Raw genomic sequence first — 17,350 nt, 5'->3', positions numbered from 1 at the left:
CAAAACAAGACGAAAAACAGGCCAAACCAAAACTTTATGCTATGAAAACAAGAAATAAAATAAGGAGATTTAAAAGCCGGCTGATTGTCAGCAAACACAATATATTTACTGTATTGGCATTTGCTCAGAGTGCAAATGGTACAACATGACACCATTTCAATAGTTAGATTTTTAAAAATGCTGTTTCATTAACTATATTATATTGGCATAACAATGTGACGAAGGAGCGAATGAAATGTTGGTGAAGAATTTCACCTTTTCACAATATCAAGCATTTTTTAACCTTAGTATAAGGTACTATAAATCCAAGAAATAAAAACATCCACAAAATATATTACATCTGGTTTGTCTTTTTCTAAGTACTCAACTTTGTACAAAAGTCTTTCAAAAAATATCATTCCCCGTAGGTTTTCCTGTTTAAAACCTGATTTTTTTCTCTCAGTTCACATAAGTTAGAGTGCATTTGCTTTTGTTGTTTTTTTTTTTAAAACATGCAGACATATAAAAAATCTGGATAGCACAACCTTTTGGCAACAAAGTTATTTTTCTCTTAGTTTTAGCTTAAATGTCTGAGAACAGTTTTATTAAAACAAAGGAAAACTCAGAGTTACCATGCAGTGACATGCATTTACCAGAAGGAGCAAGAAAAAAATATTAAAGGATATCTGATTCCTCCTTCCAGCTTTGAAGTGACCAAAATTTTTGTTTTTAATAATCATCACATTATAAAAAGTATTCAGCAAAATACTGTCTCTGCAAAGAAAGATTTTACCCTTCAGCTGAAAAAATATGGGCCCACCTGGCAAACTTCATCTTCTTCTCTCTCCTTCTACAAAAAGCCCAAGTACCTGGAAATTCACAATCCCCCTGTTCTTTGAGTTTCTCTCCTCTTCTATTAGAGTTATTTTAGTATTATTTATCCACCACCAAAAACGGTGCTTTTTTATTAAAAAAAAAAAAGTGGGAAACGCATAAAGTGACTTTAAAAAACAGACATTCTGTAAACTCCAGATCTTTGTTCCTTCTCTCTGGGCAGCTTACTGGCCACCGGAGAAATAACGCTAATAGGGAACAGTACATTCAGTCAAGACTGTGCTGGAAGCTGTGTCAGAGAGCACCCTTCCCTACCTCTCCACTCCAAAAGGGCCACCCTGTGCAGAAGAAGGGCTGGGCAGGACCGCGGGGAAAGAGGGGGTGCCTGAGCAGAGGTGAGGTAGGGCAGGGAGAAGGGGAGACTGGGGTATGAAAAGGACGCCTCATTCGACAGGGATCAATGCAAAAATCCCCATGTATCTCCGAGGAAAATTTGGACAGAGATATGTGTATGCATACACACATATGTATGTGTGCATATATATCCACACACACATATACACATATGTAGATATAATTTCATCAGCTAACATTTTCATAAAAATAAACCATTTAAAGCTGTATATGCCAACAAATGCTCTTTATCCCAGTGCACTGCACTGGATAATCTGTACCTTAGAGATTTGCTTTTGCTAGGAATACATATTTGTGTATGTAGATGCATGTGTGCACATACATGTACATACCCATGCATACACACACCCTATACGCATACTTAAATGCTCTCTTCTGTGTTGGTGTTGGCAGGGGGCAAAAACAACATAGCTAGCTTTCCCAGAACAGTGGGTGGGGAGGAGAAATGGGTATGGGGGAGAGAGAGAGAGCAAACAGTAGTTGGGTGGCTGGTTGAGGCCTGCCTTTCTGGGAAAAAAGATTTTGGAGACATGGGGAGAAAGAAGGGTGAGAGAGGAGTGGGGGAAAGGGCAGAGGGTGAACTCGGGAGCAGGGACTGTGGAAAGGGGGCCGAGGAATTATCTTTCCTAAAAGGCAGGCTCAGCGAACGTCCGCTCTTTCTCCCGGCTAATCAAATTGCCCTGAGGCCCGAAAGGGAAGCGCTCGGAAAAGGAGGGGTTTCTGAGGGGCCAGCCCGAAGCGGCAGAGGCAGCTTGTAAGAAGCATTTCTTGTAAGAAACATTTCGGAGCAGATGGAAGACCATCTCCCAGCCACGTGCAGGCCCCCAGAGGCTCGGGGACCCGATGTGGGGAAGAGTTTGGGGGTAGACACAGCCCGGTTCAGCTCAAGAGTCTCACACACACGCGTGCGCGCGCGCAACACACACATACACACATACACACACGCGAGCACGCACACACTCGCGCGTATCCCCGCACGCAGGCGCGCGTGCGTGCGGCGGGCAGCAAGCTCTGCGCTTCGGTGCGCTTCATACCCCTCCCCCTCTCGGGTCTTCGAGGGGGGACCGAGGGAGACACGGGGGCAACAGTGAGGTGCTTGGGTCGGGCGAGGGTGGGGTGGGCCCCGCCTTCAGTCCCCCGCGGGTCCTTGGCGCTGCCCAGCGGCCCCTGGATCAAGGCGATCCGAACTGAACAAAGCGGGCTAGACGCCACCTTCCGCCCCCACGCCTTGGCTAATGGGGGACCGCGAGAGGAAGGCGCCCGCAGCGTGGCCCCCGACCGCTGGCCGATGTGAAAAGATGGGAATGGGGGGCATCGAAGGGGTGCAAGGGGCCGCACGTCCATGGAGAGGCCAGGGCGCGGCCCCTGCGCCTCCGTGGCTGGCTTTCCCGCTGCCTTCAGGGGCGCAGCTGGGAGGCACTGGAGGGGAAAAGAGGGGACCAGGGCCCGAGCCTCAGGCGCAGGTGGTGACCACGGGGGCCAGGGACACGGGGGGCGCCGAGGACGCCGAGGGCGCGCCCCCCTTCTCCGCCTTCTTCTCCTTTTGCTTGAGGTGAATCTTGGCGTGGCGCTTGCGCTCGTCGCTGCGTGCAAACTTGCGCCCGCAGAACTCGCAGGCAAAGGGCTTCTCGCCCGTGTGCGTGCGGATGTGCGTGGTGAGGTGGTCGCTGCGGCTGAAGCTGCGCATGCAGATCCGACACTGGAAGGGCTTGTGGCCCGTGTGGATGCGCAGGTGCCGGGTCAGCTCGTCCGAGCGGCTGAAGCGGCGGTCGCAGCCCTCGGCCGGGCAGGCGTGCGGCCGCTCGTGCAGCGGGGTCTTGCTGGGCCGGTTGGGGTACTTGCGGGGTCGAATGGGCTTGAGCGTGAGCGGCGGCTGGGGCAGGCTGCCGAAGCCCGGATGGATCTGCTTGTCTTTGAACGCCTTGATGGTCTCCAGAGGGGTAATGGGGGGCGGGTTGACCCGGATGGGGTCCATGCCCTGGAAGGGCTTGTGCTCGGGAATGGAGCCCATGTCGTTGGGGTGGTGGTACAGATTGTAGTCAGGAATCATGGGAAAGAGGTTGCTGTCCAAAGCCGGCTTGGCCGATGGGTAATCCTGGGGGGAATAGGCGAGGCCCGGGTTGTTCTGGGGGTCGTGGAAAGATACAGGCTCCGAGTAGAGATCGCCGCAGTTGGAATAGGGGGGCAGCGCCGGGTACATGGCCTCCACGTCGCCCTGCGGCGGCTGCACCATGCTGGCGGTGGATGTCTGCGTGCTGAGCGCCCCAGAGGCCGGGGGCACCCCCAAGATGCCGGCACTCATGAGGCTAATAATGTTGTCCTGGCACCAGTTGGAAGGGGAGTCGAAAGCGAACTTTCCCAAGTAGGTCACGGTCTTGTTGCCGGGGGCAGGCTGGAAGGAGCCCGAGTAAGAGAGTTCCGGGTTGGGCTTCTCGTTGGCCAGACCGATGTCCATCACATTGTCTGCGGAGAGCGGAGGAGAGAGGGGAGGGGTGAGTGACGCCGAGTCGGCTCCGGGCCCCGGCGCCCAGGTCCTCGCCCAGGTGCGGAGGGTGCGGCCGGCTGGAGTGCGCAGCGCGTGGGGTAAGAGGAGCGCTGGGCCCGGCGCAAAGCGGGCGGTGCCGCGCTCCCGGGCGCAACCTGGATACAGCAAAATACTACGGATCGGGGTGTGGAGTGGCTGCGGCACACACACCGCACACGCCGCGCACACACTCACGTACCACACACACACACACGCGCGCGCGCGCGCGAGGAGCATTGTTGTTCTTTCCGAGGTGGGGCGGGCAGGTAGCTGCAGCTACAGGTAGTTTCAGACCCGGAGCGCGCCGGGCTCTGGCTCTCCAGCTCACTAGCTCGGCCTCTTCCCCCGGGCCTGTCTACTCCAGGACGCCGCGCCTCTGCCGCCCCGGCGAGGCCCCCCACGCGCGCTGCGCCCGGGTCGCGGACCCAGGGCGCTTCGACGCTTTGTCCTCGAGCTTAGGAGGGTGCCGCCCGCGAAAGGGAGCTCTCCCATCGCCTCCCCCGGCCCCAGCCACCTCCGGGTCTGAAAGAGCGTTCAGGCTCTTGCCGGAGGGGAAAAGCGAAGCCCCAGCTAGGGAGGGTGGAGGGCGGCGGAAAACCCGCCCGCGTCTCCATGGCGGGAGCGGCCGCCCTGCCCGAGCTCCCCGGTCCCGGGATCGCCCCCGGCGACAGCCCCCCCAGGCCCGCGGGTGGGCCTCCTCCCTCTCCCCGCCGTCCCCACACCCCCACGGCTTTGCTGAACGCCCCGGAAAGGCAGCGTCGCAGTACCTCTCCCACCGCGGGGACTCCACGCCGCACATGGTTCCATCCCGGGTGGGAGGCTGAGGGAGTAAGGGGGAGAGCGCGGGTGAAAAACACGCTGGCTCCTCCCGAGAAGGGGCGACGGCACCACGCCTTGAGCGCAGCCCAGGGATCGGGCCCCCTGCGTGGGGAGGGAGAACCCCGGAGCCACTGGCACCTACCTCCCTCCTCGGCGGCTGCCCCCACCCGGGAGAAGCGAAGCCTCCACTGTGGCGTCGCCAACCGAGCCTTCCCGATCGGGGAGGGCGGGAGGAGTGGGTGGGAGAAGCAACTCGCCCCCCAGAAAATTCCCAGCACGCCCCCACCTCTCCATCCATCCATCCATCCATCCATCCCTCCATCCACCGCTCCATCCACCCATCCATCCATCCATCCATCGCCAGCTCCTGCCTTCCTCCTTTCCCTCTTCCCTCTCGGTGCTCGCCGCCTCCCCGCCGCCCTTACCTGTAGCCATCTGATTATAATGGGCTACCGAGTCGCTGCTGCCGGAGAAGAGGTTGAGCGCGCTGGGAATCTCCTCGGGGTACAGATTGTCAGGCAGTTGGTTTAGCAAACTGCTCATGGTCACCGGCAGCTTCTCGGCGAGTTTGCCGGTCATAGCACTCCCGAGCTGCCGCCGCCGCCGCCGCCGCCGCCGCCGCCGCTCGCTCCTAACGCAGCTTCCAGGCAAGCGGCATCCGAAAGGCGATCCGTGTTGCAGGGGAAAAGCATGCGAGAGGGAAAGTTCGGGGGGAGGGGGGAGGGAAGAGGGGAAGGGGTGGGCCCGGGGAGGGGATCTTCTCTTTTTGGGGGGTGGGGGGAGAGGGCAAAGGGGGTAATCCTCTGGGGTGCCTCGTGGGTGCGGTGAGGCTGGGTCGTGGGGGTGGGGCGTATGCGGGGGGTGGGGTGGGGGCTGGGCGGGGGGGACCTCGGATCGAGGGGGTCGGACGCGGCCTCGGTATTGATATCACACAGACGCGCGCCCGCCGCCCCCCCCCGCCCCCCGAGCTGCCACCGCCGCCGCCGCCGCCGCCGCCGCTGCCGCTGCCGCCGCTGCCGCCGCTGTAACCACCACCAGCAGCCCCGCCGCTTCCTAGCAAGCTCGCTGCTGCCCAAAAGCTCTCAGCCAGGGAACTCCACCAGCCTATTTATCTGAGCCCCGGGAAAACTCCGTGACGTAGCTGCCCATATATGGACAGACAAAGCCCAGCCGAAGGGGCGCGACGTCACAATGGAAGCTCCTCACAATGGAACATTAGAAAGCAGGAAGCGGGCCACGGCCAACGTGCAGCGCCCGCACTGCTCGCCGCTCTTAAATAAAGAGAGAAAAAGAGACCGACAGAAGAGAAGAAGGAAAACATGTGAGGAAGGAAAGAGGGATGCCGCTGAAAGCAAAGCGGGCAGCGCGCAGCGCAGAGTCCGAAACACCAGTACCCAGCGTGTGTGTGTTTCTGCGCGCAGATTTGAGGTTTGCATTAGAGAGTGGGCTTGTTTGCAACTGGCCTCCAACAACCCCAGAAGGAAGAAACAGAAGTGAGCACACCGGTGATGTCCTTTTGGCAGTCTGAGAACTGCTGGGGAACCCGGAAGGTGTGCGCTTCCGTGGCGCCCCCCTGAGTCCAGAACCCTAGAGATTCGGACAGAAGGAATGTTTCCCTTTGGCCGGGGATTCCAGGGTTCAGTATCCTGAGAACTTTTGTGAAGACTTCATTCTGATTCGCTGTCCACACCCCCTACCCCTCCTAGGGCCCCTGACCCCACGCTGACACCCTGCCCAGCTCAGTGGCAACCGGATTAGTGGCAGCCTTTGTGGTTGCAAGGAAGACGGAGAGCCCCTGCGCATCCTGGGGTCGAGGACATGCAGCTTGGGATGTGAAAAAAGAAAAGAAAAAAAAAAAAAAAAGAGGAGCCGGGCGTGGCGGCTGACGCTTGTAATCACAGCATTTGGGAGGCTGAGACAGGGGGATGGCGGTTCGCTGACAGCCTCAGCTACTTAGCGAGGCCCTAGGCAACTCAGTGAGACTTTGTTTCAAAACTAAAAAGACTAAAATATATGGCTGGGGTGTAGCTCAGAGGTAGAATGCCCCTGGGTCCCATCTCTAGTACCGCAAAAAAAAATTAAATTAAAATTAAATTAAAAAGGAGGGGGGATGAAGTTGGGGAGGGGAGATAGAACCCATGTGCACCAAATAAATCTCCAGTAAATTCCCTAATGGTTCCAAAGCAATCCCTTTGGCCACAGGATGGCAGGAGGGCCCAGCAGGCCCGGTCACAGTCGCTGTCTACTGCTGCCTGCGAAGGGCCCGCCGAGGAGTTGCCGCAGGAGGACGCCGAACCCTCGGCACTAGCCCTCGCGGCGGCCTTCCCTAATCTCTACCTCCCCCTCGCCTTCCACGGGGTGTCCTCTCGCTGCCTGCCGGCGCCCTGCAGTCAAGGGCGGCCTGGGTGCCGACCCGGAGCGCTGTCACCTCCCCAGCGGCGGATCCCGGGGGCGGGTGATGTGTTCCCGGAGGCCTGCTCCCGAAGCTCGCGCGGCCGGGCCGCGGGCGAGGGGGAGGGGGGGCGCCCGGAGGCGCGACCCCGAGTCACACGGCTCGGCGGGGCAGGATTCTCTCCCCCGTGGCCGCGTGGGCGCGGTGAATCCCGCGTCCCCCGCTGCAGAGTCGGGGCTGGGGGACCGTGCACATCTCAGGGGGAGTGGGAGTGTTGACGAGGAGGAAGAGAGGATCCCCGGGCCTCACGCCGTGGGAGGGCCATTCGGGCCGGGGACGCGTGGGAGGAACTCCCGAGCTGCGCATCGTGGTGGGGGTGGATGACAACCTCTCTCCCCTCCCCTTCACTTTACTCGGTGGAGAGCTGAGGATGGGAGGGCCCGGCCTCCCCCGGATCTTCTCTAGTTCTGAGGAAAGGAGGGATTCCCGCCGCCCGCGAGCCCCCTCTCCGCCGCCCCCGCCGCCTCTCCCGCCAGGCTCCCCATTTCGGGGCGGGGGAGGGAGGCTCAGCGCCCCCGGGCTCTCCTCCGCCCGCGCGGCGCGGAGAGGCAGCGCTCTGCAGCGGTCCCGGGCTCCGGCCGGAATCAGGGCATGAGCGCTTCCCGCCCCCGGCTCCCTCTCTGGGGGGGCGAGCGGCCGGTCGGGGGGCGTGGGTGGCGGTGCGAGCCGGGCTGGGCGCGGGGGGGGCCCTGGCGGCTGCAGGGAGGGTCGTGGGGCGGCGGGCCAAGCCGGGAAGAGCCATACAAGGAGCGGATCCGGTGACGCGCCGGCCGCGCCCCTTCTCCTGCTCTATTTGGCTGCAGATTCCGGTCCCCGGATTTGCATATTTTGGCATCCAGTGGAAAAGGAAAGAAGAACGGAACCCGCAGCCTTTAAAGGAACCGCACAGGCTGTACCGTCACCTAGGGAGGCGGTCTGGGGGGCGTGAAAAATTAGCCAGCGGCTCTGGCCTCTGGCCGAAGACTCTGGCTGTCGAGAGGGGCGGGGAGAGGAGGCGACGGGAGAGCCGCGGGCGCGAGGATCCCAGGCCTGGCCTCGCTAGGGATGCCTTCTACTGCGCATGCACCGGGAGGCTGGGTCAGGGGGGTTTCGGTGGGCTCCCGCCCAGGGCCAGGAGAAGCAGCGAGGTGCTTAGCCTCGAGATCTGCAAAACCGAAGAATGACTGCATTGCCCATGTCTCCCCGCGCGAGGCCGACCTCAGCCTGTGGGGGTGTCGGACGGAAGTGAGAGGCCTCGGCCGCCCAGCTCAACTCCCCAAGGACCCCACAGGGCAGGCCCCACTTCCCACCTATCGGGATCTCTTCTCGGGAGGACGGAGTGAGGAGCTAGAACCTGCTGGAAGGCCCATAGGGGCTTGCACTGGCAGAGGCAGTGGGAACATTGGGAATCCTGGCAAGCTTCCAGCGCAGCCACTCCAGAGGAGGCCGGAAAACATTTGAGGCTAGATGGACTTGTTGCTGCGAGGCCACAGGCAGAGCGAGTACAGGCTGCACCAGGCTGCTCACCTGTTGGGCAAGATGGGAGCAAAGTACCTCTTCCCTGGTTCCTACGAGTTCGTCACCTAGAATGGGAGCCCTCGATGGAATTATTCATTAAAGCACAAACTTCTGAATTTCTTTCTTAATCTACTTTTTTATTTGTAAATTGAGATAACAGTAATAGTACCTAACATGCAGGAAGAACTAAATCAGATAACCCTCATATTTATGCCAAACGGCTATTATTAAATTATATTCTTCTTTACTTTGCCATGTGTCAGAAATGTCCTTTCCCCTGTGTTTCGTGGGGAGTGAGTTTAGATGATACAGCTAGTAAAAAAAACAAACAAACAAAAAAAACTTGCTATGGAACTGCATGATTATATACAAAATAGTCATACACAAAAATAAATTTTTATTATTTATGGAGAAAAGGAAATTCCTATCTGGGTGCTGGAATGGTCAAGAAATGGTCCATTCTGCAGGAGCCCAGGTGGGGATTAAGACTTCAACAACTAGTCATGACATCAGAGTACCAGGAAGTCACCCACTTGTTCTTTCATGATTTGGAGGACCCTTTCTTGGGGTGTAGCTGTGGCTCCTGGGATGGGGTGCAGGAGACTGTCTTTGCCTTTAAAATGCCATGCTGGGGAAAGCCCATCCCTCAAGCTTAGGCCCTCACTGTCTTTTTTGTGTTCAGCACCATCTGTGTCCACTGTCACCTGGCAGAGGGAGGCCGGAGTTCTGTGGCCTGAAAGACGATCACCATTGCAGAGCAGGCTGGGGTGTTTGGAGGGGCCTGCCCAAGACTAGAACTGGGGAGAGGAAAGAGGTTTTCTCCTTTTCTCCTCCCTTTCTTCCCCTGTTTCCTCTCTCTCCCTCTTTAAGAGTGGCTGAAGGTGTTTGTTTCAGTTTTATTGGCGGGCTCAGGTGAGAATGCCAAGGGCCTAATTGCCTGAACTCTAAGCTCTGAATTGCTGGGGAGCGAGTAGGCACTGGTTCAGGGCGTCCCCCCCCCCCCAGAGCTGGTGAAAGGCAGGCAGTTCCTCTGCAGGAGAGCCATGGCCGCCCAGGCCCTGGACGCTCTCTCCCACGGAATCCAGCTAACCTCAGGGAATCCAGCAAACCTAAGCAGCCGAGCTTACAGGGACTGCGATTTCTTGTGGGGAAACTGGTGTATTTGTTTCCACGAAGCATCACAGAAGAAGGAGATGTGGTCTTTGAAATCTACTGCAGAAAAGGGCAAAGTCTGTCTTTTTGGTCCTTTGGTTTATAGTCACCTCTGCCCTCTGAACTATAGTTCTACCCCACTTTTTTTTTTTTTTTTTTTTTTGCTAAACATAGCCAGTCCATCTTCCAGGAAAGTACCCCACTCCCAAACTAATTCAGCCTGTGGTGTTACTTAATGCCTTGCTCTTCTCAGAGGGTATTTGCATTTTAAGAGCAAATGCTTAGAGAAGGTAATATATAACTGCAAGAAATCAAGCTCAGTACTTAGCATGACACCTGGAGAATGATAGGTGCTCATTAAGGCTGCTGGAGTAAGAAGATCTGGTTGTGGGGCATTGAGCCCAGGGACAAGAAGTGGGAGACTGGGGGCACAGAGTGACTGGGTTGCTCAAGGCATACCAAGCGCATCAGTAGAGGGCCCACCCTGGTGAGATCGCTCCTGAGTGGCAGTTTTCTGGAGGGTCCTCAGTGTTTTTCCATTTTGGGGTGCTGCACGGGTCTCCTATGGGTGCTCTCCATAGGAGAGCCGTCGCTCAGCAGTGACGTGCCCTTGGCCAGTCCTTCCTTCGGTTTTGAAGGTCGTTGCCATTTCTTTGGTCATGACAACCAGCTTAGAAGCTAGGTAGGTTTTGCCTAGAAGGTTGCAGAAGGGAAAGTACTGCTGGCATTCCAGTGAGGCCCTGGAGGCTTCTTGGAGAGCTTGAGGCGGGTGATCTGGGTTGGTTCAGGGCTGAACATTGCCTCGGGAGCTGCAGGAGCCTCTGCTCTGCAGAGCTTCCAGGCTGTAGCCCTGATCTGATGCCTACCTGGCTCAGGCTCTGTGCACACACTTCCTTTCCTTTATTCTTTGCAACTATCCTGTGACGAGGCTTCTAGGATTGCCCCTTTAATATTCATTTTGTTTCTAAGTGAAAGATCTAAGTTGTTGGGAAGGGTCTGAGTGACTTGTCTATGGTCCCTTGGCCATGAAGTGCCTGATCTGACCTTTGAATTCACCTCAGTTGTCTCCAAAAAGGATCCTCTTGGTGGGCTGTGGTGATGCAGGCCTATAATCTCAGTATTTGGGAGACTGACAAGGGAGGATTACAGGTTTGGAGATAGCCTTGCAATTTATTGATGCCCTACGCAATTTAGTGAGACCCTGTTTTTTTTTTTTTTTTTTTTTTTTTTTTTTTTTTTTTTTTTTTTTTGGTGGTACTGGGGTTCCTGGAAGCCCTTCTACCTCCGGGCTACACTCCCAGACCTATTTTTACATTTTTATTTGGAAACAGGGTCTCCTAAGCCAGCGCGCGCGGCTAGCTTCGAACCTGCGTGATCCTCCTATCTCTGCCTCCCAAGCGCGGGGATTACAAGCGTGCGCCACCACGCCCGGCTGACCCTGTTTTAAAATAATAAGTAAAATAGGATCCCCATTATGGCTTGGTCTAGGGAAAGAAATAAGATGGTAGATGTCGGTAAAAGAATTCATTGATATAAAACCTGGGGAGAAAGCAATGCATAAAAGCAAGATTGAAAGTGACATCACAGTGTCCCTTGGGACCACACTTGGGGGCAGGGAGGGAGCCCTTACCCAGGGTAGAATAGAGAAGCACAGTATCGCCATTGCCGGGGAGGTTGGGGAAGGGCCAGGGCCTCTCAGAAGGTGTAAGGGACCTCTAAGCGCAGGCCTCACTCTGCTAGGCTGTCTCAAATGTTGCATGACACTCACCAAGCCAATCACATACTTCCATTTTAAATAACTATTTGTGTCCAAATTTAAACGAAGGCATTCTAATCATGTAGAAACAGAGGGTTTTGGGTAACTTTAGGGAGAGTCTGGTGACCAAAGAAAGTCTTATGATAAAGTCACTTTTTTTTTTTTTTTGGTGGTACTAGGGATTGAACCTGGCGGTGGGGGGGGGGGGGTTGAAGAGAGTCTCGCTACTTTCTGAGACTGTCCTTGAACCTGCCGCCCTCCTGTACGGGCAGTACTTCAGCCTCTCAAGTACTGGGATTACAAGTATGTGCCACCACCCCTAGCTATTTTTTAATTTATTTCAAAACAGAGTCTATCTAAATTCTTTTTTTTTTTTCTTCAGTACTGGGGATAGAATCCAGAGGCATTCTACCTCTGAACTACACCCCCAGCCCTATTTTTTATTCTTTATTTTGAATTGGGGGTCTCACTAAGTTGTGGAGGGCCTCACTAAGTAGCTGAGGCTGGCCCCGAACTGGTCATCCTCCTGCCTCAGCCTCCCAAGTACTGGGGTTACAAGCATGTGCCACCATGCCTGGCTCTAGCTAAGTTCTTGACACTGGCCTTGAACCTGTCATCCTCCTGTCTCAGCCTCCCAAATGCCGGGATTATAAACCTGCACCACTCTGCCTGGCTGACAGTCATATTTACTGTGTGTGTGTGTGTGTGTGTGTGTGTGTGTGTGTGTGTGCATGTAGGAACACCAAAGTGAACTATCCTAGAGAAAACACCAAGATGGAAGTCCACAGAGGTGAGTTATATGCCATCGTGGTCCCCATAATGAGACTTCAGGAGCGGGCCAGGCTGGGGCTTCGAGAGAGGGAGGGCAAAGAAAGTGAGACTTGAGAAAGTGTACCCTGTGGGTAAATGTTAAGCAGCGCCCCTCCCTGGGAACCAGGAGATCTGGGTTCTGCCATAAACTTTCTGTGACTTTGGTCTGGGCCATTCTCATCTCTAGGCTTCTGGAAGGGGTTGAACTAGACAATCTACTTCTAAATTCCTTCCAGCTCCGTTAATCCTAGGGTTCCAAACCCTACTGCAAGCAGGGTTGGGAGGAGTGTGTTAGAGTGTCTGGGCAGGGCTGGGATCCACAGGGAGAAGGAGGAATGGGCCAGGGGACCAGGGCTTGTAATGATAACATTACTGGTGTCATCTCAGGGCTTCTGGGAGGGTACGTGGAGTCATGTGCTCTGAGGAGGACCTGTGGTTCCCTTGGGCCCACTGTGGGACAGCCCCTTCTCAGCTGGGAGGGGTGGTGTCTCTGCAGAAAGGATTCTCAGACGATGGGGCTTTATGGAAAGAGGAACTTTGTGATTCGAAATGAACCAGTGTTGGGGGGCAGTGGGGGAGGGAGCAGGGAAGCAAAGAGGAGAGAGAGGGAGAGAGAGAGAGAGAGAGAGAGAGAGAGAGAGAGAGAGAGAGAGAGAGAGAGAGGAGAATAAGAATGAATGAGTGAGAAGAGACTAGGAGATTAGGGCAAGTTCTCACCTCAACGCCTTGCCATACAACGTAACAGGTGCAGACTTTGCCCATGGGTAGATGCTGAATCCAAAGCCTGGCCAGCTCCTCTCCTTCGGGAGCCAGTCCCCGAGGCCTTGTCTCACCTCCCAGCCTGAGCATCCTCCTGGGCCTCAGACCTCTGGGTCTTTGCCTTATCCATCCAGGTGAGGAGCTGAAGGCCCACATTTAGTCTCTTGGTTGTTCTATGTGGTCAGCAATCTGGGCACCAGGAAGAAAGCAGTTAATGGCTCTTGGGGTGCAGGCTTGGAGCTCCTGGTTGTATTAGCTCACTATCTTTCCCCAGATGGTCCAGGCAGGGCATCCTGACCTCTACCATGCTGGGAAATGAAACTATTTTGATGGCTACTGCATTAAAGGACTGAGGCTGTCCTGGTTGCATCCACTACCCTGAAGGGAACAATATTGGCCCAGATGCAACCCCCCCGGAGGCCTGCATGTTGGCTAAGAAGCCCTGACTGGTATGAATATCCGCCTGAGGGCTCATGGTGGAGGGGATGGAAAAGCGGTGTTGATTCTCTGCCTTTCTCATAGGCACTGAAGAATCATACGGCTCAGGTCACCCCCAAAGTTACTGAAAGTGAAGAGGTCCCTGAGGGCAGAAGCTGAGTCTTATTTCTTTGTCTTCCCAGTGTTTAGCACTGTGCCTGTCCATAGTAGGTGCTCAATAAAAGCTGCTTGACCCAATTTAAGTGTCCCAAGTTGGTGGTGGTTGTTGTTGTTGTTGTTGTTGTTGTTGTTATTATTATTATTATTATTATTATTATTGGTTCTGGGAATTGGACCCAGGGGCATTCTACCTCTCAGCTACATCCCCAGCCCTATTTTATTTTTATCTTGAAACAGGGGTCTTGCTGGGTTGATGGGAGTCTCACTACTTGCTGAGACAGTCCTTGAACTTGTGATCCTTGGGTCTCACCCTCCCAAGTACCGGGACCACAGGTGTGCACCACCACGCCCGGCTCCCACTTAAGGATTCTGCAGGATGGTGGATTTGAGGAGGAGCCAGGTCCACTGCACTTATTCCGTCTGGTCTTTCCATCCCTAGCCCTCTCCTCTCCACATCCCCACTCCTCACTGCACGGGACGGGGGCCCTCTTGTCCACCAGAAGTTCATTTGGGGTGGAGGTGGGGTGCAGCACTCCCATGTCAATGAGACCCACTCTTTGTGGGAAGAAAACAGATCAGAGCCTCTGGATCCTGCGGTCGGGGAGCAGGCGGCAGCTTAATGAGAAACCGGGGAAAGAGGCTCTGGTGGCAACCTTAGTGACTCAGTGAGGTCCTCCACAACGCAATGAGACCCTGTGTCAAGATAAAAAGTAAAATAGGGTTGGGGGTATAGCTCAGAGGTAGAATGCCCCTGGGTTCAATCCCCAGTGACACACACACACACACAGACAAACACAGCCAGCCAGCCAGCCAGACACACACATGGACAGACAGACAGACAGACAGACAGACACACACACACACACACACACACACACACACACACACACGACATGGTAAATGTACCATGGGAGACACAGGCAGAGGGATCAAAGTTCAAAGGCCATTTAGGGGGATGGGACCATGGTCTGATGGAAGATGAAGGAGCTTGGCCAAGGTCTCAGGGAAAGGCTAAGACTCCAAGTTAGGATGGGAGGGAAGACAAGAGTGGGAAGAAGACGAGTCACAACAGCTAGGATTTCTCCCTCCTCCTCTTCATGTTAACTTCTTTTTTTATGTGGTACTGGAGATTGAATTCAAGGGCGTTCTGCTTCTGAGGTATGTCCCTATCCCTCTTACTTTATTTCTATTTTGAAACAGGGTCTTGCTAAGTTGCTGAAGCTGGCCTCGAACCTGTGATCCTCCTGCCTCAGCCTCCTGAGCACAGGGCTTACAGGCATGCGCCACCATGCCTGGCTCTTCGTGTTAATTTTCCTGTTTTCATCTTTGAAACTATCCATCCCTGGGAGTGCCTGGCCCAGGCTGGATCATTGACTGAATGAATGAGAACTCTTAGGGAGAGATGAGGACAGAATTATACCCAATCCCACCTGGCTTACACCAGACCCCATGCCGCAACATGGGCATCAGCCAAGTTGTAATCTTCAGCAAGGGAAGGACTTGGTGTGTGACGTTTACTGCTGCATCCCAGGAGCCAGTTATCTGGCTTCTTGGGAGCTCAATAAACACTTGTTGAAGATGGAATGTTCCAAATACTCTATTAGCCCACATTCTTAAAAGGGGGCTAATTCCTGGTGTGAAGCCCAGCAGGAGGAGGAGCCTGGGGAACCAGGTGTCCAGAGAAGATGAACCAGGAATCAAGGAGGCTCCCAGGCTGGGGGAGGGGTGGGGTAGGATTAATCAGACATAAACTCAAGGAGTAATAGCCCCGTTAATTGAGTGGTAATGATCCTGGGCATTTTTCATCTTCAAAGCCAGGGACAAACTGTAATTAATACTCCCGCCACCCGGGGGCAGGGTGTGTGTGTGTGTGTGTGTGTGTGTGTGTGTGTGTGTGTGTGTGGAGGTGGGGGAGGGGTTGGTGTGGAGACTCTTGAGTTACTGTTACTCACTGGGGAAACCGAGGCACTGGCGGAGAAAGTCTGTAGGAGAGAGGATGCGAGGCTCAGCACAGCCTGGGATCTTCGTCAGGGGTGTCTCAAACACACCCAAACCCAGGCGCCTGGGGGGCTAGGGCCATAGTGGAAAGGGATGCTGAGCAGGTGATCCCAGGTGGTGCAGTGGGGGGCTGAGTTAGCCGGCTGTTGCGGGAGGTTCCCCAGGGCAGGAGTTGAGGTTCCCCATCACACGCGCAGTGGCACGGCCTCCGCTCCTGCTGGCTGCTCCGGGGCGCTGGAGCAGAGGAGGGGACCAGGAGGCCTTCACGCCCAGCAGCAGGCTGGCTCGCTGCACACTCAGCCTGACTCACCGGCGGCTCCAAAACGCTTCCCGGTTTCCTCATCGCAGTCTGGCTGCTCTGAGCCCCGAGGGAGTTTTTCATCAGGGTGATTAACCTGCTGTCATTAAAAAGCTGGTAAATAGCACCCAGGGACCCGAGGCCGTGCGCCGCGGCTTCTGAACTGCCATCCGGGTTCACAGGCCCCCTGCCATGAGCGGGGCTGCTTGGCTACCCAGGCTACCAGCTGGAATCCCGGTGTCCGGGTGCCAGGGGCAGGACCCACCGGCTGGTGCGGTCCCCAGGAGGCCACCTCGCATCTTGCCGTGCTGAGACTGCCACCTCCTGGGTCTGGGTCTTGGCAGACACCTCAGATTCCCTATGGTGCCTTCCCGTGGGGCCCCACCAGGCCTGGTCCAAATGTCTTCCCAGGGCCATCCACACTGCTTCCAGCCCACTTTCACAGGTATTGGTGTGATCCTTTCCTAAATGATCCCTTCCCTCCTCCAATATTTGCTCCGTAAGGGCAGGGACACTTGGGATTTGGGATTCTGTTCCTGGCCCACTACACCTCCTCCCGAGGTGAACGGCAGGCCTCACAGTTTTTGAATTAACAAGTCCCTGTGAGACAGTGGCACTATCTGATGACCCCCCCTTCCCATTTTGAATCGTGTATTGTGCATCTCCCGTGTTATCGCAGGTTGGAGAGAGGGCCTTGATGAAGGAAGTCCAGGTCCTAGCTGGAGATGGATGCAGGAGTGCCAAGTGTTCAGGGTGAGCACAATGAATAAATAAATACACGTGAGAGCGTGGCGATGCACGCTCGTAATCCCAGCATTCAGGAGGCTGAGACAGGAGGATCGCAGTTTGCGGACAGCCTCAGCTACTTAGTGAGGCCCTCTGTAACTCAGGGAGATCCTGTGTCAAAATGAAGAATAAAAAATAGGGCTGAGGGTGTAGCTCGGAGGTCGAATGCCCCTGGGTTCCGTCCCCAGTACCTCAAGGAAAAAAAAAAAATACATGTGAGGTGGTCATGAAGGGGTGTGAGGAGAAATTCATCAGGAGAGGGGCTCAGCGCGCGGCGGGCCGTGCACACACGTTGCCATCTAGTCTGCCCCGGCATTTTCTCCGGACCCTTGGATTTGTGGTCAACAATGGAATCACTGGTCACTGCAGAACTGAATTCAAATTCTATGGCTATGAGTTTTAGTTGAACCATGGCCTCCTATACTGGATACTGTGAAAAGTTTGGTGTAAAAGTTGTATTCAAGTACACTAGGGAAAGTCAGACTCTGGGGGACAAGTCCCGCCCCCCCTTGGCCCTCAGCCCTGGCTTCAGCCCCTCTTTCCCTGGATTGGCTTCTTGCCCTGCCGCCAGGATCCTGAGGTAACATTCTGACAGTGTCTGAGGACAGGGTCCTTCTTCAGAGGGCTGAGGATCAGGGGTCACTGGGGCTGCGGGGGACCCCTTCAGCCCCAATC

At 55.3% G+C, this 17,350-nt stretch overlaps 1 protein-coding gene across 3 annotated transcripts; it reads right to left on the bottom strand.

The window, feature by feature from the left end:
• Positions 1 to 2,680: 2,680 nt before the first annotated feature.
• On the bottom strand, positions 2,681 to 5,149 carry EGR3 (early growth response 3; the record flags this gene model as incomplete). Of its 3 annotated transcripts, XM_080709990.1 has the most annotated exons (3): positions 2,681 to 3,690; positions 4,519 to 4,571; positions 4,709 to 4,847. In XM_080709990.1, the coding sequence occupies 2 exons, from the start codon at positions 4,556 to 4,558 to the stop codon at positions 2,681 to 2,683; spliced, it is 1,050 nt and encodes a 349-aa protein (XP_080566116.1). The 3 variants fall into 3 exon arrangements, with proteins under 3 accessions (XP_080566116.1, XP_080566115.1, XP_080566114.1); XM_080709989.1 differs by lacking the exons at positions 4,519 to 4,571; positions 4,709 to 4,847 and adding an exon at positions 4,996 to 5,149; XM_080709988.1 differs by lacking the exon at positions 4,519 to 4,571 and having other exon boundaries at positions 4,713 to 4,924.
• Positions 5,150 to 17,350: the final 12,201 nt, after the last annotated feature.

Source organism: Muscardinus avellanarius (genome assembly GCF_963383645.1).
Source record: "Muscardinus avellanarius genome assembly, chromosome: 14".
Taxonomy (NCBI): Eukaryota; Metazoa; Chordata; class Mammalia; order Rodentia; family Gliridae; genus Muscardinus; species Muscardinus avellanarius.
Note: the sequence above shows the minus strand (reverse complement) of the source record. Positions and strands in the feature narration are given on the sequence as shown.